At 35.9% G+C, this 25,744-nt stretch overlaps 2 protein-coding genes across 2 annotated transcripts in view; one reads left to right on the forward strand and one right to left on the reverse strand.

Annotated features, from left to right (window-relative positions):
- The window catches only part of Kat60 (katanin p60), a 144,645-nt gene that overhangs the window by 57,028 nt on the left and 61,873 nt on the right, over positions 1 to 25,744 (reverse strand). The window lies entirely within an intron of this gene.
- Positions 2,051 to 16,834, forward strand: AQP (aquaporin). The gene is made up of 7 exons (XM_028300704.1): positions 2,051 to 2,131; positions 8,454 to 8,637; positions 11,544 to 11,666; positions 12,039 to 12,190; positions 14,159 to 14,297; positions 15,786 to 15,887; positions 16,315 to 16,834. The coding sequence occupies exons 1-7, from the start codon at positions 2,051 to 2,053 to the stop codon at positions 16,536 to 16,538; spliced, it is 1,005 nt and encodes a 334-aa protein (XP_028156505.1). The 3' UTR covers positions 16,539 to 16,834.

The following is a 25,744-nucleotide window of genomic DNA, read 5'->3' on the forward strand; positions in this document are numbered from 1 at the left end:
TCTGACCAAAAGAGCTGCCAGCCTTTTGATCACCGGTCACCTCGGTGAACCTCTTTGCCAGTTCCTTATAAAAGGAACGAGCGCTTGGACCCCATGGTCCCATAGTCTCAACCCCAAACAGCACATATATATAACTCTCATTGAGAGCTGCATATTTGCGCCGCTTGGAGCACTCAGCCGAGGCCGCCGCCGCGCCTGCAGCAAGGGAGGTACCTCCTGTATGAGACGGAGCAAGCGTATCCGCGCATGTTGCGTCCCACACAAGAGGATGTCCCTGCTTCCAGGGAATGAGCGTCATGCCGTCAGGTCTCTTGTCGTCGTATTAATAGCCGACTTCTCAACCGCTAAATAATATTCCTTCTTATAATATTATTCCTTCCAAGAAACATGTATAAGTAATTAAGTATTGATCATAGGACGTTGACATCCCATTCTAAGGAATTGTGCCCTGAAATTCAGTACATATAGAGATTCTTATTCTTAGACCAGTTCCAATTAGACCTCTTTCCCTAAATCGATGAAATATACATATATCTTAGAAGATTCAATATAGGGGAGAGTTCGGTATATTGTACCGCCGGGTAAATTGTACCACCCTCATATTTCGTAAAGTATTTATTGAATGTCTGTAATTGCAACACTTAGCGATACACAACTAAAGTCAATTAATATCGGCCATGTGGTTTTTGCCGTGACAACAAACACGTGTGTTTTATTTTGCAAAGTATTTTTTCATTGTTTTCAAGTAACTTTTGACAATACATGTTAAGTTTGTAATTTTGTTAAATTTAATCACATGGTGTTTCTAATATATTATTTAGAAGCGTAAATTAGTCTGGATTACAATTATTTGAAACATTTTTCGGTATAAGCTATATTTTTTACCGATTTTTTAAAAGCACTATCACCTAGTCGGCTAAATTGTACCACATCAAGTTGTATGGAATTTTACCAAAGGATTTTGAATTTTTTTTTAGTAAATCATATTTTGAAGTTATAATAGCGTAGTTATGTTTGACTAACAATAAATGAAAGCAAAAGACTGGCAAAGTAGATTAGGTACAAGTGTGCGTTACGATAATTGGAATTACAAAACTTGTACTCAAAATCGTGATAACGTGTAAGGGTACTTCTCATTTACACTCAAATGTGATGGTCACACAATAATAGTTCATAAACTGTATAAGTTAGGACAATAACTTTGAAATCAGATGATAAAATATCTATTTAGCTACATACAAAATGAATTTTATCGTAATAGAAGCAAAACTAATACGAANCGGCTACTGGTAGGTGATTGCTTTGCAGTTCTTGTTACATGGTGTATATTATTTTCAGACAGCTCACAAGATATGACCCTGCTGATATTCATGATGGTGGAAACAAGATTTTCATTCTTGTGCTCTGGAAGGCATTGTATTTCCAAGTTCGATGAGCGCGCCTGTTGCTCTACCTGGTTAAGCCTCAAATTCAAGTCCTTCACAGTAGCCCTGAGTTGTTCATTCTCCTTTTGGACTTCGTGAATAATATTGATTTTACTAGTAACCTCAGACTTCATTTCCTCGTACTTCTCGTTCATAAATTCCATAGATTTCTTGACTTCATCTATGTTCTCCTTAATCACTTTTAGTTCTTTGTTAACGTAGTTAGCCAGAGTTTCGTTGAGATGCCGCATCAAATCGCTAATTTCCCTTTTGATGATGCTGGAGACTTCACTTGACGTCACTGGAGCCTCATCCGCCCTGACAACGCCGGCCTGTGCGCCCTTTTTCCTATGCGTTATATTTGTATCATGTGCCTGCCTGTTTCGTATTGGTGTATGGTCTGCATTGCTTGTCCTCGGTTTACAGGTCGGGCACAACCAATTTCGCTCATCAATTTGCTGTTGCACACCAGCCAAAACAGTGCTAAAGCAGGAGTGATGGTAAGATTTTTTGCATTGCGAGCATTTCACAGCAGCGCCCTCCTCCAAAATAAACTCCAAACAGCATTCGCAGTTCATCGTGTTGGCAAAAACAATTTCTATCCTCCACACAATACCCCGTAAATAATGTTCTCCGCAGAGTACGGCGATAGGCGCACTGTAATAATTGCTCCGCTAGAAGTCGACGCGGTCCGCGAGAAGAAGGTCGTAAGCGCCAGGCGATGCGCGTCGCTTACGCGTTTCGCTCCGCAATGCGTATTCACTATTTTCGCACCGTTATTGACGGTATCTTTATATTGACAATAATTAGTTCTTGATTTAATTCACTGATTTACTTATAATTAAGAGTTACCGTGTTGTGTATTATAGATTATTCGCTTGTCGCAATCTCCGGCTTTCGATACACCGCAGAAACAGTTCACAACTATCACTTTTGAAGACGATATGATTTATTTACTACGGAGGAAACAAACACAGATGTTGCGCGTACACTGTCCGCGTGAAAAGCCATATACATTTGTTACATTATAACTTTACAGAAAATAAAAATACAAACCCAGAAGCCTACATACTACGTCGGTCGACTACACACTACTAGACAATACAGTATAATTATCTGGAATAAATATTGTTTCTATTGTCAAAATATCGTAGGGAATAAACAAAGACATTTTGATTGTCGTTAATTAGGTACCTTTAATAAGTTTCGACTCTTGGCTATATTCGTGGATACTTCACGAGGCCGTCTTTATCTGAAATTCAGGGGAAGGATTTTTGTTTTTGTGTCGTGGATTTTTGGGCAAATGGGAAGCTTAATATTATACGAATCTTGATTTAGCCGGAGTATCGATGTTTCTTCTTGGAGTGTTTGAAAGAAGTCATCTATTACTATGGTGAATAAACGGGGTGACAGTGGGCAGCCTTGTTTTACTCCTTTTCCTTTGGTGATGAACCTGGTTTGCTGCCCGTACCATTTGATGCATGTGGATTCATTCATGCAAGCTTTAATGATCCTATTGGTCAGGGTCTTATTGGTTCTGGACACATGAATATCTTTAAGGACATTTAAATCTACAGTGTCGAATGTTTTTTCTATGTCAATTGCCATAATGTACGTTTTTGTGACATTTCCATTTGTCATCAAGGATTCTTCAAAGCGTAAAGATGTGGTCTTCTGTGGATCTGTGTTCTAGGAATGCTGCTTGGTAGTTACCAAGGCTCTCCATCTCTTTTCAAGCAAGCAACTACTGATGTGAAGTTATTCCAGAATTTGCCAAGTTGCATAATGAAAACAAACATTTTAAGGCCAAATGAGAAACTATAGTTGTGAAACAATCTGTTTGAGGTGTGAAGTTTTTCGAATAGTTCTTTGGTATGTTAATGTAATATTTCGTTTCTTTTGAACGTCTAAGACAAATCATTTAGTATGTAGGCTTCTGGGTTGGTATTTGGCCAATTTTTTTAAACTAGAGTTTAACTTTTTGTAATAAGGGGGTAAGTGTATTTGGATGCATTACGAATATTTTAAATGTGGTTGCGTTTCTTAACGCCGCGCTGTAGAGATTTGTAAAATCATCTACACTATGTAAGCTACGCCGTAGCGTGTAGTTAGTTCGTAGCGCGTCAAGCAAACAACTACTGACGTGAAGTTATTCCAGAAATGTTGTATAGTCTAAACTAAACAAGTGAGGTCTCCCAGTGATCATAACATTATTTAATTTTGTAATAATTTTCGGTTTCAAAGGACAATGACCAAAAATGTATGGAGTGTGGTCCAAATGTCCACCACTAACGAGACTTATGTAGTAAAATAGTCTACTAAATACTGATTCATTCTAACCAAACCGCAATCAAAAATATGCTGTCAGTAAAAAGTTATGACAGAATGAAAAGTCATGTTTTTTACCTTTTCATCCGAAAAATGTTCTTGATATCATTATATCCATCGCACATTTTGGATTAATCTATGCATTTTATGTCATTTCGCTTAGTGTGCCGTATTAGATTCTCGCTAAAAGAAAAAAAAAATCTCAGAAGAAAGACAACAATATTGGAATTTTGGTTGGGTGGTCGCTGCTTCGCCCCTGTTGGTTGTAGGGTGATGTTATATAACCTAAAACCATCCTTGGTAAATGGGCTATCCATAACAAAAATAATTTTTCAAATCGGACCAGTAGTTCCTGAGATTAGCGCGTAAACTACTACAATTTTTCAAACGGTCATAACTTTTTACTGACAGCTTATTTTTTTTTCGTCCCATACTGAAAGTTAATCTCTATTTAATGGACTATAAGCCAATATAGGGGATTACTAATGTTTGGCCAAAAAACGTTTCCCAAATTATCACATCGCAAACAACGTTTCGCAAATTTTCATTTGGCAAATTCTCATTTGGCAAAGCAACTTATTGCAAAGTTTTAATTCGCAAATGTTGTTTTTGGCATATTATTGTTTAGCAAATTATTGTTTGGCAAAGTATGGTTTGCCAAATGTTTCATTAGGCAAAAATGTTTCACGATAAACTATTTACAAAATAATTTGATTGGTGCATAGAATGGATACAAATTAGCTTGTGGTTATTATTTTGTTTAGTGGGTAGTTAATACAAAATTTGTTCTGCATTAATTTCCTTATTTCATTCTTTTTATCGAAATTTCCAAACGATTCATTAACAATAGAGGTGATTCTAGCGCTCGGCGGCCGCTACCGCGGCACGCTNCACGATTATAAAATACAGGGTGGAAACGATAAAATTATCTTACTTGATCATTTCTAAACCATACAAGATATCGAAAAACTGGTCACTGATCCTGAAAGTGCTTAATGAGCTCTGTCTATCGGTATCATTAATAGGGTACAGAATTAACGGAATCTATCAAAAAATTCAATGTTTCCAGCTCCCATACTAAATGTATGCCAGCCTTTGGTAAAGTAAAGTAAATATAAAGTTAATATACCTAGCGAAATAGAGCAACTCGTACTACCTATAAACAATACACTTATCTCCAAGCCGAATCGCTATAGACCTGCCGTAACATACGAGTATGTTTAAACTTACAATTTAGGGTGCCGCAAAAACCGTTTAACTATCATTAGAGGCGTAATCTACAGGCCCTTTGTGCAAAAACGTTTATGACTCGGATAAATACGAGTATGTACCAGTGTACCTAGTTACTATCTGTGTAATTACGCGTTTAAGGTCAACGAGGTGGTTGGAACCTTAAACTTTGCATTGTTTTTGTAAATTGATGTTATAACGGCGTAATAAAGACTGTGACGTAATAATGTGGCACTATCATTTTGCCACAGATTTGGTAGTGTGATTTTCGGTCTACGTAAGGTCATGGATTTGTCTTTTTTGCACTCTTTCACTATCTCTTATCTTACTTGATTCCAAGGACTTGTTTCTTGCTGAAGTCAGATTGAAGAAAATCTGATAAGATTGTAATGATAAAATTTTTTTTTCAACTGTTACATAATAGTAATAAAAAAATTAACTTGACTTAGGCTGAGTTGCACCACTTGTCTTACTTTAACTTTGACAAACGTCAAAAATCTGACAAACTCCATACAATAAGCACCGGTTATAGTTATTGTCACGGTTAAAATAAGGTGGTGTAACTCAGCCTTAATGTAATAATCAAACTGCAATGATTTAAAAGTTAAGCTACTTTTTAGTGTTTTTCCAAACATAGATAGTGAAGGGATTTTTTTTCCCTTATGTTGTAGCATCAAATTCACCAATAAATCTATTCAATTTTTCCAAAATATCTGCAGTATTCATCCAAGAAATAACTATCCACAATTACTACTCATAACTTGAAGTCTGGAAGAAACTCGTCTTGTTATGATCCCGAAGGTTTTTCACTTACAAAGACAAAAGTTTCAAGTCAAAGACAATTTTCTTCAAGTGAAATAGTCACTTGAAATGCTGCCCAACAATACCAAGTAGCATCGAAAAGATTTTACATTTAAAATATTCTAGACGAGGGATTATTGATGTTTTATCGATATTGACAATTAGGTTGGCAAAAACATAAACAGAGAACTCAGGTTTGTTGTTTTTTCCTGAAAACGAACACTAAGAATTTTCCTGAAACTAAAGGTATTTGTTGATTTTGTTTCACTCATTGTTTCTTCATAATAAAATTTTGGTAGGTAAATGTGGTCTAATGTTTATGTTAATCCAAAAAAGATCACCACGAAATTACAGTGAAACCCACTATCTATAACTATTTCTCTGTCTCTTACAATCTTTATGATTAAGTAGTTGTAAAAGTGTACTTTAAAATTGAGGTTAATTTTTTTTTATCTAACACAACACAACTATGTAACAGTCATGTCCCTAGTTGTCAGTCTATTGTGAACTAATTAAAATATCTTTGAACGAGTTAAAACTAAAGTTATCGATACTTTCCGATACAGCCCATCCCTATCCTCTTTGTCTCGACTTCGATCCTGTTTAAATCGGAAACATTTTTATTAAAACTCTTTTAAAATATTCAGAGTCCGATTCTAAAGGATAATAGTCACGTCTCTCAAACAAACTGCGTTCCTGGAGTCGACAACCGGTTCCAGAACAATCTGGAATATAGGGACGCGAACTGGAATCTTATTGGTATGGAATAAAAACGTGCATTGCCAATTTAAACACTTCTTGTGAACTGCAACTTCCAGTGTCAGACAAGTATAGTCCACGACGATTTTTGTTACAAATAAAACTGGAGGTACAGTCAGCGTCAAATAATTCGTGTGACCAAAAAGGTGACAAGACAACCCTATTTCAATTGTAACAAAGACGTGTTGCGAACTTTTTGGCTACTTAGGGTGTCACAAACTATTTTTTGCTGACTGTACGATCTCTCTCTCATCTCTAGTAAGGAGGTAAACCTATCTTTGAAAATGAATAATGTAGGTAAGTCAGCACAGAAATTATAATTTAATTATTTTTGGACCCTAAAAATAATAACCGTAAGGTTCAAAATATTATCACAGGCTAGTAACATTTCTAGACGAGAGTAAACAAACCGACTCTATTCGTAAAAGCTTTTTAGAAATTCATAGCAAATATAAATGCCAATTTGCATAGAAAAATGTAACGTTGTTTACAAGTCTTAGCTGTCGAAACCCCAGATTGCAATGGCCACAAAGAAATAGATGATAGTAGACTTAGCATGTCTTGAAGAGAAAGGCGCACAAAATCATGTGATTATTTAAATTACTTCTTATTTCAAAGAGAGGTTTGTTTGGAAGAGATCGCTTCTTAGTGACAAAATGTAGTGTTACAATTATTTTAATTCTTCTCTAATTCAATGCAGGGTACAAGAAGGGGTCTAAACTTGGACGTCATGGACGTTTTTAATAATACATGTAGGAGCTGTGGTCACCATAGACATGACGTTAAGCTTAGTTAGCATCATCATCTGATGATGATCACCTGATGGAGCACGACTCTCTTCTTCCCACACTGACCAGACAGTTGGAGAGACTATTGCCCGTTTTCACCATCAATCCCTAATTTTTAAGTGACCCCTATGGTAACACATAACAGGAATTTTGTTTCTTTGGTTACTTAAAAATTAGGGATTGATGATGAAAAAGGGCATAAGTAGTAGGGCTTTGTGGACACTATGCAATAGGGTTAGGTAGGTAGTTTCTCTTGCAGTTGGTACAATCTACAACTATAACTTTACATTGGCCCTACTAAACCCACTTCAACTGTACTCACCTATACCCTGATATTCCAGGAGTTACGAGCGTGTTTATTCAAGTTTATTTCAGTGCCCCGTCATGTTTACCCATTCCTAAATGAAAAACGGTTTACCTGATCTATTCGTATAGAAGAAACATTTGCTTTGGAATATTGCATGAGGATTTTTTTGCAATATATGAAAAGCTCTTTTATATTTTTTTGCGATCTGTTGTTCTAAGGTCACATGTAAACATTTTCTTTAGATCTATTTTTTAAATAAGTACATCTCTTTCATCGTTTGACTGAAATGGGGCTGTATGATTAACGGTATTTAAAAATTAATGTAATTTATTCTTCTATACTAATTAATTAGTCAGTACATCAGTTCTATGAGTTAAATGTATCACCCACTGCTACTAAAGTTTGGCAATTCTCCGGGCTGCACTGTGATGATTTACTTTGGTTCTCTTAGGCTGAGTCTTAGCCCTATTTGTTTCGATCGATCACAAAAACTAAATGACTAATAGTTAAGACAAATAAAAATGGTACCATTTTAAAGGTAATATCATGAACCTTAAATTGATACCACAGATACATACATAGTCATTCAGTTCTTAAGATCGCTCAGAACAAAACACAAGGTTTTGCTCGTAAGTTTAAAACGATAACTGGTGTTTTTTGTATGGAGTTTGACAGATTTTTGACGTTTGTCTAAGTTAAAGTAAGATGGTGCTTACAGCAGCCTTAAAGATCGCCTCATTTCTGAAGCTGCATTCTTTAGGCAACGTAATAAATAAATTTAGTTAAATTAAACTAAATATTGTTTTATTATTTCAGGTAAACAAAGTGACATTCGCCCCCCTAGTGGTATCGACGCTATTCATCCTCTTAACATCTCTGCTCGCGCACTGCGCGCGAAGATTAGTGCAGAAGGTCATCAAGGAACCTTTTATAAAGCTACTTCTAGAAGAGTGTATAGCCGCTGCAGAATTATGCGGGTGCTGCTTTGAACTAATTATTGGTGAGTTAAAAGTTAAAATGATATCTTACTAACGCCCGTATTCACAAACGATGCTTGCTTATGTGAAGCAGCAAATCGAACGCACAGCGTTGTATAGAGGTCTGTCATTGGTTTGTGTGTCACCCTTTGCGTCCACGCGCACTGTGAGACCTCATAGTAATGTTTGAGAATACGGGCGTTTGAGTACTAAGGATACCTACTGTATTATGAGGACTGGGTAAGGAAATAAAGAACATAGTAAATAAATGCTTCGGACTACTTTCAAAGAGCATTACATACTATATTAGATCAATTGAATTAGCCATGTCAGACGAGCAACTCGTAAAGTCTGATTCCAAGATTGGCAAGACATGTAGACAAAATTCTCTTACAACCGAAGGCTAAGAATGTCTTATAAAGTATATTAAAATTTTGTGTAGTAAGGATAAGTTGTGAAAAAATGAAATAGGTACCAACCCTATTGAATACATTGATAGTTAGTTTTTATCCCAGTTTTTGAAACGTAAGCGCGTAATTTTTCTGTGACAAATAAAATTTTAAGCCGCAGTCAAAAGCTAGTACTATATGAAAACATAGGTATCACAATGCATTAAAGCATGGAACCCCAAACAACAATACATGTAGTATATACCTGCCTCAGTTTCAGTATGCATTATCCCCTGTAACTCAATTTCCTAGTGCCTGAATATTTTTTATGAAAAACCCTGCACGGTTTCCCTACAGCACCAAAAGCCTTTTAAATTTATTTTTCAGGCCCGATAACCGTGTTTTATTGAAGCCACCACTGAAACCATTAGTTGATTGTGTGTACCTACCCTAAAGCTAATGATGCATCCACACCAGTAAATTTTTGTGGAATTTTGAAGTATGATCAATGAAGGGTTAAACTTTTAACTGTCTAGACGTTTGGAAATATGATAACGCTACGAGTAAAGTAACTTTTTATAACTTTTGCTGCCACTTTTTACCAATTATAAAATTTTGCTCATCGTGTTCATTAATTAAACTAGCATTTTATTCATGGGATATGGATGTGTCTGTGAGTGGCATTGCAACTCCCAAACGGATGAACCGATTTTGATCTAGTCTTCTTAATATGGAAGCTGATTTGGTTGAGTATGTTCTGAACAAAATCTTTCTTCATGAAAATCTGTTCAGCCGTTTGAATATCATCTATTTTTGCTAAGAGACAGAGAGAGAGTGAGACTGCTCTATTTTCCCCCATATGACCCTTGCCCCTGCATAGTCTATTTTGCCTCATGTGAGCCTTGTCCCTGTATATTTTATTTTGCCCAATGTAATTCTTGCCCCTGCATAGTCTTTATTCCCCATGTGGCCCTGCATTGTCTATTTTGCCCCCAGTGACCGTTGCCCCTGCATTGTTTATTTTGCCCCATGTAATGTAAAGCTCCTGCATATTCCATTTTGCCCCATATGACCCTTGCCCCTGCATAGTCTACTTTGCAAATGACATCTTTTTGGCACAATACTTTCGCTGCGAGAGATAAATATATTGTTCTATTCTCCCCATGTATTCTATGTTCCCCGTGTGACCCTGCCCCTGCACAGCTTAGCACGGAGCCAGGCTCCCGGGACAAGCATCTCATCTACATATTTGACGCTATCATGAGGAGCCAAGAGCAGGGCTGACGAGCTCTGAACCACCAACGCCATCTGGCCGTGGTTTTGAATAGTTCAGATACATTTGAATGAATGCAGTGCTTAGCATGTTGTTCCCCAAAAGATCACGAAAGATATAATGTTCCTTTTTTCTAAAATAGTTGTGCCCATCTGAGGCACTAAATATACCATTCAATTAAATAACATTATGTAACCTAAAGAATTATTGAGTGAACTGTTACCACATCTTACTGGGTAGTTTGGCGAGTAAAAGATTTTTGAGGACTTCATTGAGGAAACATAGCCACACTCCTAGGCCGATTTTTCCTGGCAACAGACCATACGTTTTACAACAACTTAGATATTAGAAATTGAGTATTCTTAATGGAATTCAGGAAAAGAAGGATACTTAAGAAATAGGTAAAAAACTATAGTGTAGGTTTTACTTTAATCTTGTATTTAACTTGTTAGTCTAGTACATTAATCCATTCAAACTGACTTCAAAACACCCTAAATTCAATCTCAATCTGTTAATTACTCCAACAAACGATCCAATCAATGAAATCTTAATTCCTTCTAATAGATTTTGCTTCACTACTTTAAGATCTTGAAAGCTAAGATGGGGGTGAGTTCGTAAAGTTTTTAAGAGCTGCACAGCGCTGTCTGATAGCATTTTACAGCTTATTTGTTGAGTTAAGTTCAGGTTTAAAGTTTTCTTACTCAGCTCCCAGTTGTATGAATATATTTTGCAACTACTTTGAAGAGTTTTGATTAGGTAACCAAACCATTAATTTAAATATACTTATGTAGTTGACACATTGGACTCTATAGCCTGGTCTCTATTTTTTAACATAATTTATTACGTACTTGAGTTTCTATCTAGATGTTTTCGGTGGTCAAACCTTTGACAGTTAAACAATTCATCAAAATTACCAATGCTTTCATTATGAATTTAATTCTAAAACGACATCGTTTACATTACAACCAATAGGTAGGATATAATGTTGTTATTGTAGTATTTAATTATATTTTTAGGTTTTGGAATGGAGCAAAGTTCTGAAATGAAGGACACGTACCAGCCATGCGCAGCATGGGATGTCTATTGTCTACCCACAATGTGGTCAATGGACCTTTTATAGGTTGCAGTTGCAAACGCTGCAGCCGCCCTATCTGGAAATCATTGAGGAAGGCTTTTATGTTCAGTAGTGGACGTCCTACAGCTGTAATGATAATAATAATATTATGATAATGATAATAACTACTTGTTTACATCTGATATTTTTCAGTTGCGGATAACTTCGGAGTCGGGACATACGCAATCTTCCTCTTCGCGCTCACGATCTGGTGGTCGCTCAACTGGGGCGACGCCACTGCCTGCCCTTACACCCACATCGAGGATGTCATCGAAGGTAAAATTGTACAATACAAATTAGTAATATTCTTAAAAAAACTGATGAAAGTTGAACTTGTGACAAAATTAAATTTTCATCAGGGACACATGTCGAAAGTACCTGACTACTATTTAACAATCAGTAGCCGGGTGGATGGATAGCGAGAATTGTAGGATAGGACCCCACCCTCCAAACGGAGGAGAGGGACATTGTCGAGATGTCGTGAAAGGTCTACTGCCTCCCCAACCCGTCTGATCAGGATATGGAGTGTAGACCAAATCCTTCATTTACTTCTGGTAAATTATAGAGGGCTATCTTCTGCAGGGGAGACGAAATGAGCTAGGCTGATTATGATAGTAATGTCCTAATACGTTATATATTATCAACCAGGCAAAGGCGACGTCCGAAAAGCGCTTCTCAAGACATGGGCCGAGCTGACCGGTGGTCTATTGGTGTTCAAGTACGTGCAGATGTACTGGGCCCTCGAGATCTCCGACACTCATAAGGACAAGGCATTCGAAGACTGCAAGGCTGATTTGCAGGTCAGTACTTTGGCATTTGTGTGTGAGGCGATAAAGTTTTTGTGTTACATCTATGTAATGTTTTGTAAACCAAGAATATTTTTTAAGCTTATGTTAATTTAAAAGAAAAACAACTGCGCCTACTTCTGATTACAAGTATCTCTACCTATCTGATTAATAGAACGTAATATTTTGATAGTAAGCAACTAAAATGCATGTGCTCTAACTCAATCCAATGTGCGTGTTTTGTCTTAAAATAATAGTTACTGTTAAAATATTATATCAAAATTCAATTAAATCTCCACCAGCAAACAGTGCGACTCCATGAGAACGTAATTTTTTGCTGTAACCGTTACATTCCCAACCACAAATCTATAAAAGCGATTGACTGAATGACTGACTCACTCACTCATCACGAAATCCCAGAAACTACAAGTGCTAGGAGTCTCAAATTTTGCATGGGGGTTCCTTTTAGAACATAGGTGCTCACTAAGACGGGATTTTGCAAAATTCAACCCCTAAGGGGGTAAAACGGGGGTTGGAAGTTTCTACGCGTAAGAAGTCGCGGGCGGCCGCTAGTAACGGATAAAGTATAGACTTTGTAAAGATTCAGTGGACCAAAAAAAACACGTATCATAAATTAAAATCGCTTGATAAATTTTATCTCCAACACATGCTTCAAACGAGTCCGAAATCCCCTTTGTCCGTTTTTATTATTTCAGTCCCTTTCACTAGCAAAATTATCAAAGTGAACTTTAAATAGAAGTCGGGCTTCGAGCTTCGGGACGAGCTTTCATTACGAACTTCGGGGCTAAGTCATGCTTTCTTTAAGTGGCGAAACTCTTAGGACAATCGGCTGTTGAAATAAGATATTAAATTCTATTGAGTGTAGGTACATTAACGTCGAAGTTTCTGCCGCAGATAAGAAACCAATTATTTCGAGATGAATTAAGTAAGACGGATCAGACTTTAATGGAAACGAGATCGTATGATGAGTGATCGGTAGGTACCGATATAGGTATAGGTATACTAACGTTCTCTTGACTGTGAATGTATACATATTATAGGTAAAGGGTTTGTAGATGCTCCATTATAATACGTGGACTGAATTACCTATCACATATTCCTAGACATTAGTCTGATTAGGCCACGTGAGGCTAGTTTAGGGCTAATAAAGGCTAATTTAATCTAGCCCTTAATTTGACCTCAGTAGTTACAACTGTTAAAGAAGATTGAACTATGAGAGCCACTGGTTATATGTATTTCTAACATTCTCAAAATATTATTCTCACTCAAGCTTTGTATTGCAATTTAATACTTTGACTATATTCGAGGCTTTCATCTATTCCCCATTGTAAATATTTATTTAGGTGTCGTTTCACATAATATCAAACTAAGATCCCATGGGAACTACTTGCTGAAAAAATTTACTTGTGTGCGTTTTTAACCAAGTTTGTGTGTTTTGCTGATTGCTGTTTTTGAGACTAACATTGCACCTTAATCCAAATGTAGGTCATCAAGATCTAGGTTTGAACAAGGGGTGCCACATTAATTTGTCCTCTCCAGACAAGGCGGCGTTTCTTTGAATGCACGCACTAGAGTCCGTTAGGGCACATGCATTTATTGTTATAATACCATTACAACAAAATATTAGGCTGGGTTGCACCATCTTACTTTAACTTTGACAAATGCCAAAAGTCTATCAATCTCCATAAAAAAAGCACCGGTCATTGTTATTGCAACTCAGCCTTAGTTATTTCGAGTTTTTGTTATACTTAAACTTATGACACTACTAAAATGATATTCATAATTCAATCCAGGATTGGCCAAAAGGACAGGGTTATGAGTGTAGTCCCGAGCCTCCATTGCTTCTGGTAGAATAGAGGTCTTGCTCCTTTTGTAATAGAGCCTATAAGACCTGATGATGATGATAATGATGTCGTTGATGATGATAACGAAGATAGTAATGATAATGATGATACATTTCAGGTGCCAGTGCTCTACGGCGCTGTCGTCGAAGGTGTGGCCACATGCATGTGCAGGCTGGCTTCAAAGGCACTGGGAGACCTCAACCCCCGCTTCGCGACCGCCATAGATTCCTTCATTGGAACCTCCTTGGTGGTGGCTGGTGAGAATTCTTTATTCTTAGTTAAAAACGTGGTGTGCATGGGTCCTAAGTAAAAAGGCCGTGATGACAAGACAACTATCTTTTAAATACACCCATTAAATGATTCCAACAAAATTTTTACAGAAAAATGTATTTGATATAATTTGATGAAAGTAAAGAAATTGCTGTTTGTTTGTACTCGTACATTTTACATAACAAACAGATTGTAAAGGTACTCAAAATGTTAAAACGTATAGAAGATTCCATAAAAACATGGTATAACCTTTTTTTTGAGAGAAAATGGAGTTTAAAAAAGTCACCAAGATACTGAAACAATTTCTGTTCTTTCAATTTACTTACTTAGTTGAGAATGCAAAGAGGATTAAAGAAATAATTGTTTGGCTCAGTGTTAGCTCGTAAGCGATATATTAGCTTAAGCCACTTTTTCTGGGGCATCTACTTAAATTAGTGCTCTTATAAAAGCTTGTAGAAGTTTCTTGCTTTTAATTGTAAAAAAGGAAGAAAATCTATTTGAAGTGCGTGAAATAGCACTAGTTTAAAAAAGTACTAACGATGCTTGGTCGGTTTTAAGTGGTTCATTAAAAACAATTACCACGTTAACATTTTTAAAGAAAATTTTAGAATTTTAAAAAGAACTGGATAGGAGAAAATACGACTTTTTTTAACTGTCTTCAAAAATAATAAGAACTTTTTATTGTATTTATTATAAACACACTGTAATAATTGATTATTAGATTTGGATTATTCACAATATTACAATTTTTCCTGTAAAGTCGTAAAAGTACAGAAGAATTATAAAAATTTAAAATTATTCTCATAGATGGCTACATCAAAATACCTTTATTTTAATGGCGTTGCTCACAATTAATAATCATACTAACAACAACAAAACTACTCTGTAAACTCTTATAATTCTTTAAAGGTGAAATAGATTTAAATGTTTCGGATTACTCGTTCATTGCTTATTTTTCTTAAAGCGTTTATTTCATAGTGTGTTTGCTCACATAAATTTAGTTGCTGTGTATTTCGCCTCTAGGTATTCATACCTACATTTAACACACCTTTACCAAAGGCTTCTTTATACAAACGACAGCATATCAAGCTAGGCATTTTTCTTGCAATATCTCCCTTATTACAACTACTTACGACACCACAGTGTTTTGGCTTGATGTGCCGTCGTCTGTACATAGGTAAATGCTACTAGAAAGGCTACTCTGAACTAAGATATTGCTCATTCTACTGGCTATACTGTCAACAACTGATTCTAAGGTTCTGAGTGAGCAAGGAATACGAGTAGATATGCCGTCGACAAAGTATAACTCATAATATCGTTTATTGAGACCGATGGCCGCATGTTATATTATTATTTACTTTAATTTGAAGTTTTCTTTCACTGTGGTTTTACCTTGAACAGCTTATCTAGTAGCATACTTAGAAGTCTCTTTCACATCACATTCACATGTCTCACACGCGGGTTCACTGTTGCAGGGGTCCTCACTAGGCACAAGGTATTCGTCTACCGATATCAGGACAATAGTGCCAATGCGGACCTAAGTGTGTCGATCTTTTGCAAAGTCCATTTAGGAAAAGGTACATCGTTATGTAAACATTAAATGTCAACTAACAGAACTGCTATCAAACATGCATGGTCACGCATTAAACAACATGCATCGCTCTCGTGAAATGTTCATCAAATACGCTCTTTTTTACACAGCTTTTTGTTTTACAGGGAAATTTGTGCAAAATTATGTATTTGATCTGCATTTTCATTACATCTCAAACTGTACAGTATAGATTGTTCAAGTGAACAAAATCTATTTTCATGCACAAATGATCGTCGTTAGAAACAAATTGCAAATTCATCTCGATAACGTAGAACTCATTCTGTATTTAATATAGTTGTAGGTATTATAATGTTCCTCAATGATCATCAAGTCAAGTAAATTGAACAATAAATCATCCATATACATTATAAAAATTTTACAACTTCATATTCATTTTTTGAATTCTGTTACAGCGTTCGATTACTCCGGGGGGTATTTCAACCCAGTGCTCGCCACGTCTCTGAAAGCTGGCTGCGAGGGTCACACCATGTTAGAGCATGCAGTCGTTTACTGGATAGGGGCATGTGCAGGATCCATCCTGTCAGTTTATATGTACAAACTACCAGTAGTCCAGAAATTCATTAAGGGCCCAAGCGAAGCTAACGGTGACAGCATCTGGGCTGACAAGGAGGATTAATATTTCTCAACGCTTTTTAAGATTTTCTTACATATTCCACTTTCTTGTGTAGTCTATTGAACTGTCTGAAATTAGTTCTGATATCGAAAAAATACCCATTTAAATCATAATTTGGAATTTTGTAATTTAATGCCTAAACTAAATCTTAAGAAGTCCCGAAGACTACAAAGAATATTACAATAATAATAATGCTACAAAGTGATACCTAATCTAGTCAATTATAATAATAAAAGCTTGTTCAATGAGATCCATATAAATAACTTTGTTTGTATACGAGTGAAAATTCCTTGAGAGAGTCATAGAAAATAGTAATGTAACTGTTTGTAACCAGTGTAACATTCTAATTCATAAAAAATAAGTTCATTCATTGTATATGTCGAAGAAACCTTATTTTTATCATTTTTATATTTTTCTGTTGAATCTTATACCTACATGTGTTCTAAAAATATAATAAGTGCTACGTTCTCCCGTTGTAAATAAATAAATTGTTTTATTTATTAAACTGTTATTTAATTTTTGAGACCAATAGTAGCTCTCAATAAATAATGTTTATCTCAGTTTGAAATTGCAATATTTTCCGTCCTTCAACATTAAATGCTTACCACACGCTGTAAAACGATAAAATTCCATTAGCCTGTAAAAGCAACAAAACGCAGAGGGCAGCACCGGCGAGCGGGTTTCAATTAAACCGCGGCAGGTCGCTGACGACCTAATCAGTGGTACTCAAAGTGGTCTATATCAACCCCCATAGGTCCGTTGCGACCTCCATGGAGTCTAAAATGAAAATGAAAATCTTTGAAATGGAATAGAGAACCAACTTTGTGAACTGAAATCAAATAAAACACCTTAACTACACAAATACATAGTTAAAACAGAAGTGATCAATGATCATGAGTTTTTGAACCCTTTTTTCCCGAGTGCTCTTTTACCCAAACAATCCTATGGGAAGGTTTCCAGCGAAGTGATCCCAACTAATATTATAAATGCGAAATGTCCTGTCTGTCTGTCTGTCTGTCTGTTACGCTTTCCCGCTTAAACCTCGCAACCGATTTTGATGAAATTTGGCATAGAGATAGTTTGAGTCCCGGGAAAGAACATAGGATAGTTTTTATCCCGGTTTTTGAAACAGGGACGCGCGCGATAAAGTTTTTCTGTGACAGACAAAATTCCACGCGGGCGAAGCCGCGGGCGGAAAGCTAGTATAAAATACTTCTTTACCCAGAGGTAGCCTGAAACTTTTTTCACTTTAGAAAAAGTAGCTATGTGCCTATAAAGTTTGAGAAACTTTGATCTAAATGAAGCGGAATCTTTAATTCCAAGTTGCTAATGAATCCCCAAGGAAATCGCAAGCTTACATTTTTTACGCGGTTTAGGGTTTTGATGAGCGGATATTTTTTATTGCGATTGAAATTTATCTTCAGCAGAAATTATTCCAGTAGTTGAATAACTATGAGCGTCCTAACATTTTTTTCAGCGGGTTACCTACGAGTACAGTGTGCGATTTTATGACTCGATGACGCTCAAAATTCGATCTAAACTGAATCTATTCTTGAGTTAATACTCATAGTGATTGTTAAAATAATTTATTATATTGTTATCCTCAAGCCACAATTTTCACCAATGATACTAAGTAGTTAAATAAATCATAAAAAGATTTTGTCTTTCCAGTAAAGGAGTGCAGGTATCCTACTAATATAATAAATGCGAAAGTTTGTATGGATGTCTGGATGTTTGTTACTCTTTCACGCAAAAACTACTGAACGGATTTTCATGAAACTTTGCAGTATTATTGTTTATAACCCAGAATAACAATGATGGCTATAATTAATGATGATCTGTGACAAATTAAATATCACGTGGATGAAGCCGCGGGCAAAAACTAGTGTAAAAATAAATTTAACGGTTGCAAGGTAAGAGTAATCATACCTGCGAGCTATATTTCATGAAAATAAAATCAAGCTTCATTTTCATAAGATAATAATTCACTCACGCCGTAGTAAAAGTCCGAAAGATAAAATACTGTGTTCGTACATTTCATGATTTATGTGGGAAAGTAGATAACCGGCTATAAAACTTACATAAAAAGGTACTTTACTCTTCGAGTAATTAGGTAATAAATAGGTAGTTTCCAATGTCGACTGGGTGACAAAATATTTATTAATAAAAAAATCCGTTACAGGCATTTTACACAATAATTACACTTTTCAACCGACTTCAAAAAAGGAGGAGGTTCTCAATTCGACCCGTATGTTTTTTTTTTTTTTCTATGTTTGTTACGCGATAACTCCGCCAATTATGAACCGATTTGAACGAATCTTTTTTCGACGTATAGGTTATACCTCAAGGGTGGTCCCATTTAAATTTAATAATAAAAAAAACAACCCCCAAGGGTGGAAATTGGGGATGAACTTTTTTATACGCAATATCTCCGCCGAATATAAACCAATTTGAACGATTATTTTTTTGTTGAATAGGTATTATCAAAAGGGTGGTTTCATGCGAATTTGAAGAAAATATTTCACCCCCAAGGGTGGAAAATTGGGGATGAACTTTTTTATACGCAATATCTCCGCTGATTATGAACCAATTTTTTTTGGTCTCAGTGTACTGCCTACCTTCAGTGGTAACATCAAGGTAATAATTAGTTAACTAAAAAGCAAGAAATAAGTAAAATTTTATAAAAAAAATAATAAAACCGACTCCAAAAAACCTACACTAAAACGTAGAAAAATAATTACTAATTACCTACTTATTTATTAGGACGAATTATTAATATTTATCTAGGTATACCATGATTGATACTTTTGGAGTCGGTGCAGGCAAACTTTACATGTTTCATAATCTTGGCACCGACTCCAGAAGTATCAATCATGGTATACCTACATAAAATTCGTCCTAATAAATAAGTAGGTAATTAGTAATTATTTTTCGACGTTTTAGTGTAGGTTTTTTGGAGTCGGTTTTATTTTTTTTATGTTATCTTATTTTTATCTAACATCATCAGCTTCCATATAAACAAAGAAAACAACTATCGGTATTTAAGCTAATAATTATAAAGTTATCCTCCAACTCCTAAGCATTGGTTTGTACCTTTTATCACCAGTACTTAGTTATTTTAAATGCTAATGCTGGCCACTAATAAAGCTTGTGTAATCAAAAATATTATGAACTACTCATTCATTTACTTGTGATGCGAGAGTATACCATGAGCGAACCGGTTAGTGTACAATTTGGTGGGCTTAAGCCCAGAACAGACGGTGAAACGCAACTGCAACGAAATTGCAACTTTCTGATGATTCTGATGAATGAAACTGAAATTGAAAGTTTCAATCTGGTCGCGTCATGTCTCTCTCAAACCGGACGCTATGGCAGAAACTTAGACTGTAACTGGCAGTTGCAGTTTCGTTGCAGTTGCGTTTCACCGTCTGTTCTGGGCCTTAGTGAACTTCAACTAAGCTTCAAGTTAATGGTACAAATACCAGTTTTCTCGGTGCCTGACTTATAACTATAACATTAAGAATGTTGGACAAGCAATATTAATTTCTTAACTAGCTACACAATGTCCATATCCGTTTCTGGTGACCGTATTAATACAAGATTTTTAATATCAATTGTATACATACAAGACGTGTCAAAATTAAACCACAAAGTGCAGAAAATTCAAACACCTTATATCTAATGTCTTGCACAAGTCACTCAGCAATACAGTTATTACGTAAATCACAAAATTGCATCATTATTTCAGTAGTTAGTTGAAGACAAAATGTGATGTCATCGATATAATTTTTCTTTATTAAATCAGTCATTGTATTTTAGAACAACTCGTTTCTCACCGTAATTGCGGATCAAATCCCTCTTCGCTGTAATTTCAATGATAAAGACACAAAATGACAGTCCGCAGCCAACCATCCACATATAAAATGCACCAGCGCTCTGCAGCAGTGTGATACTACAACCCAGCACACAGCTGTAACTGGAGCTTAGCATCTTCTTATTTGCGCTCTCTGCCTTCGCCTTCATCAGTATTCCCAGAGCTTCGGCGTACAACCGATCACCAATTCCAGACTCTCGTAATGACACCATCAATCTCTGGAAATGATATACTATAGGCAAATCCTTTCTAAGCAACATCTCATGATAAACGGTCAACAAATTCTCATTCACTCTTAGGACTATTGCTTCACCCTTTACTGCAGTATCGGCCTGTAGCGTTAAAAATGAAGAGTCAATAACCACCGTCACTCCGTTGTACTCCAAAGATTTTATTTCACAATCATGAATCGACTTGCAAATCTTGGATGTATTCGCGAATTTAATGTAATAAGTATCCTGTATAAAATACTTATACCTCTCCATCAAATATAGCGGCAAACCCGACTGTACTATCGCCGTGGTTGTCTTATAAGTCGTTGGTGGTGAAACGATTGTTAGAAACGAGTACATCTGTATACTCACATACGCTGACAAATATATACACAGGATAGAGTAAAATATATTCAAAATTTTCTGTTTGAATGTAGTCCCTTCATGTATAGAGGACGTCCCAGTAAGAGCTCCCCAGTTATCCAGCAGCAACCTTCCTATTGGCACCGGTTTTCTGTCAAATATGCTGAAAAATTTCCAAGTGAAGGAGTACACAAAATAAAAAATAACAAAAATATAGAGTCCGTTCGCCTTTTTGATTAAATCCTGCCATGATCGGGAGTCTCTCTTGGCTGCGTATATCCAGATAAACGCCTGTCTGCTATACACTCCTGAATATTCTACCACGTCTCCATAAATCCTGTAAAGGCCTCCGGCACACAAATCAAAGGTACCGTTCAGAAGGTAATTTAAAAAATCATTATCAAATTCTGTAGTAATAAAATAAAAATCTAGAGTAAAATTAAATTTCTGAGCCATTATTTTCAATGTTTCCAAGTCCGATCCATGGATTTCGTTTTCTTCTATATGTTTGTATTTTTGCAACTCACTTTTGTTCGTTATAGTTGAAAATGGAAAAAGTGCTGCCATTCCGACTTTAAAAGGGCATTTCATGAGGTTTCGGAGCTTTTTTGATGGGAACGCATTGAAATTCTCTTTAGAACTGCAAGATGACAAAATAGTTGGTGGTAATTCCTGTCGTGCTGTGCAGGAGGATGAATCCATTTCTGGCATAAATGTGAATACGTTGTAGTTCTCAGTAATTTTTGCAATGAATGTGACGTCATACACACTTACATTTAGACTAAACTTTTGAAATATCGTTTCACATAAATTTGTGGAATAATGAAATATGATGAGTAGGTGTTTAATTTCTACTTCATTCCTCATTTTAAAGTTCGATAATGTTTCGCAGTCATCTACATAATGAACCGATAAAATGTGCCCTTCTTGCATGTATATTGATGTCATATTAAAATCTTGAGCAATGACTCTTGGTATGTTACTATTCACAAGTTCTTTTGCTAATTCCTCGTCAAATTCATCTTTGATTATATCTTCTTCACTAGGGTCATTGTGATTCATAAGAATAGTTGGTGTTGAAATGAAGTTTGTATTGATTATATTCAAAACACATGTAGCTAATATTGTAACATCATCGTGGTGATCTTGAATTCGATCCATGATGTTAGTAGTATTAATTGAATTTTGCATGCAAATGGATAAATGAGGTAAAATGATTAAAATTATAAATATCATTTTGTGATTTTAAGAACTTCAGACGTCGTGTGACTTTTCGTCTGCTTCCTAATGACTCAAAAACTGTTCTGAAACTCGGACACCAAAAGTAAATTGTGTATGCTGTAGAATTTAACAAGCATTTATCGCCTTTAAGTCAAATACTGTAATTAACCTGAAATTTCTTAGCCGTAAACATACGCTGGTAATTAAAATAAAATGAAAAGCATGTACGATTGTGACATGTATGATGTGTTTTGACTTTAGTATGATAGTGAACAGAAGGACTCAAGTTAAACATTCGAATAATATTGCAAGTGGTCTATGAGATAAAGAGTTTGGGGAACTTTGATCTAAATGAAGCGGAATCTTTAATTCCAAGTTGCTAATGAATCCCCAAGGAAATCGCAAGCTTACATTTTTTACCGCCGATTTAAGGGGTTGGGGTTTTGTTGAGCGGATAATTTTTATTGCGATTGAAATTCAAATCTTCAGCAGAAATGATACTAGTGGTTAAAAATAACTTTGACAGTTATATTTTGTCATCGGGTTACAGTGTGAATTTTTTTTAGACCGTAATCACAATATAAAACAAAGTCGCTTTCCGCTAGCTGTCCTTATAATATCTGCTTAGATCTTTAGAACTACGAAACGGACATTGATGCAGTTTTTTAATAGATAGAGCGACTCCTTCCTCTAAGGTTTTAGGTAAGACATGCAAATAGAAGAGAAAAGCCGGGAAATAATTCTGTAGCAAACAGTTTTTGTGTTAATTAATTAAGCGTTAATTACGAATTATATAAGCAATGCCGCGGGCGATTGTTGGTTCAATAATTCAATACGGACGAACTTTCGGTTCAAACAACTCATTAGAAAGTATCACGTTTTTCCATTAAACCGACCATGTAAATAAATTCTTTCAGTCATTGTGTGTGACAAGCTGTCTATTGCTACATCATCATCATCATCATCATCATTTCAGCCATAGGACGTCCACTGCTGAACATAGGCCTCCCCCAATGCTTTCTATGTTGATCGATTGGTAGCGGCCTACGTCCAGCGCTTCTCTGCTACCTTTACGATGTCGTCGGTCCACCTTGTAGGTGGTATTGCTACATAGACGTACCATAAATGTTGTGTTACACAATGTTTTTTGAAGTGGTAGTAGACCTGACAAAGATAGAGTCCTGCAGTCTCGGAATGATTATGGTGAGACACCAATATCGTGATTTGGTCATTGTGTTGTGATTAATAAAAACCTTTACAATACTCATTAACCAACCGAATGCGCTGAGATTCCAGAAAAAATGACGAAAGTAATTATTTTTGCAAATAGGCTTTAAAAAAGCGCTTTTACTACGCTTTTAATTAGCCTATATTTACCAACGATACTTGCCTTAGTGAAGCAGCAAATAGAACGCACAGCGTTGAATAGAGCTCTGTAATTGGTTAATCTGTCATCATGTGCGTCCACGCGCACTGTGAGACCTCATAGTAATGTTTGTGAATATGGACGTAATGTATAGGCATACAAAAGGTAATGCAAGGAATATTTTTGCCGAAGTGGGCGTTAGTAGTAGTTTTCAAAACTATTGCAGCTATTATTTTATACGCTTTTTATTTAATTTTTATTACCAGCGCATGTTTACGACTAAGAAATTTCAGGTTAATTACAGTTGATAATAGTTCTAAAAAGGCGGTAAATGGTTCTTGCATATTTTTACCTTTAATTACCTACATATCTTTTCACATTTGGTGTCAGATAGTTCCAGTGCAGTTTTTGAGTCGTTAGGAAGTACAGATGGAAACACACACAACGTCTTTAATTCTTAAAACCCCAAAATGATGTTTATAATATTAATGATAATGTTACCTAAATCCATTTGCATGCAAAATGCAATTAATACCACTAATATCATGGACCAAATTCAAGATGACCACGATGATGTAACTATATTAACTGAGTGCGTTTTAAATATAATTAATACACACTTCATTTCAACACCAACTATTCTTATGAATCACGATATCCCAAATGAAGAAGATACGATCAAAGATGAATTTGACAAGGAATTAGCAAAAGAACTTATGAATATCAATATACCAAGAGTCATTGCTCAAGATTTTGATATGACATCAATATACATGCAAGAAGGGCACATTTTATCGGTTCATTATGTAGATGACTGCGAAACATTATCGAACTTTAAAATGAGGACCACTGAAGGAGAAATTAAATACATACTCATCGTATTTCATTATTCCAAAAAAATATGTGAAACAACATTTCAAAAGTTTAGTCTAAATATAAGTGTGTTTGACGTCACATTCATTGCAAAAAATACTGAGAACTACAACGTATTCACGTTTATGCCAGAAATGGATTCATCTTCCTGCACGGTACGACAGGAACTGCTACCAACTATTTTGTCATCTTGCAGTTCTATAGAGAATCACAACGCTTTCCCATCAAAAAAGCTCCAAAACTTCATGAAATGCCCTTTTAGAGTCGGAATAGCACAATTTTTTCCATTTTCAACTATAACAAACAAAAGTGCGTTGTATAAATACAAGCATATAGAAGAAAATGAAATCCATGGATCGGACTTGGAAATATTAAAAATAATGGCTGAGAAATTTAATTTAACTCTCGAATTTTATTTCATTACTACAAAATTCGACAGACGTTTTTTAAATTTCATTTTGAATGGTACCCTTGATTTGTGTGCCGGAGGCCTTTACAGGTCTTACCAAGACGCGGTAGCATATTCAGGAGTGTATAGCAGACAGGCGTTTATCTGGATATACGCAGCCAAGAGAGACTCCCGATCATGGCAGGATTTAATCAAAAAGGCGAATGATCTCTATATTTTTGTAGTGTTTTATTTTGTGTACTCTTTCATTTGGAAATTTTTCAGCATATTTGACAGAAAACCGGTGCCATTAGGAAGGTTGCTGCTGGATAACTGGGGAGCTCTTACTGGGACATCCTCTATACATGAAGGGACTACATTCAAACAGAAAATTTTGAATATATTTTACTCTATCCTGTGTATATATTTGTCAGCGTATGTGAGTATACAGATGTACTCATTTCTAACAATCGTTTCACCACCAACGACTTATAAGACAACCACTGCGATAGTACAGTCGGGTTTGCAGCTGTATTTGATGGAGAGATTTAAGGATGATTTTATAAACGACACTTATTACATTACATTCGCGAATACGTCCAAGATTTGCGATTCAATTAATGATTGTGAAATGAAGACTTTGGAGTATAACGGAGTGACGGTGGTTATTGATTCTTTATTCTTAAAACTACAGGCCGATACTGCAGTGAATGGTGAAGCAATAGTCCTGAGAGTGAATGAGAATTTGTTGACTGTGTATCATGAGATGTTGATTAGAAAGGATTTGCCTATAGTATATCGTTTCCAGAGATTGATGGCGTCATTAAGAGAGTCTGGGATTGGTGATCGACTGTACGCTGAAGCTCTGGGAAAACTGATGAAGGCGAAGGCAGAGAGCGCAAATAAGAAGAT

Source organism: Ostrinia furnacalis, unplaced genomic scaffold, assembly GCF_004193835.3.
Source record: "Ostrinia furnacalis isolate ACB-3 unplaced genomic scaffold, ASM419383v2 OfSCF0780, whole genome shotgun sequence".
Lineage (NCBI taxonomy): Eukaryota > Metazoa > Arthropoda > Insecta > Lepidoptera > Crambidae > Ostrinia > Ostrinia furnacalis.

Excerpts from the sequence above, each read along its gene's own strand:
- AQP (XM_028300704.1), top strand. The coding sequence starts at position 2,051 with ATGTTCTCCGCAGAGTACGGCGATAGGCGCACTGTAATAATTGCTCCG. Across the intron at positions 14,298-15,785 it reads AACCTCCTTGGTGGTGGCTG|GGGTCCTCACTAGGCACAAG; the intron begins GTGAGAATTCTT and ends TCACTGTTGCAG. Across the intron at positions 15,888-16,314 it reads CAAAGTCCATTTAGGAAAAG|CGTTCGATTACTCCGGGGGG; the intron begins GTACATCGTTAT and ends ATTCTGTTACAG.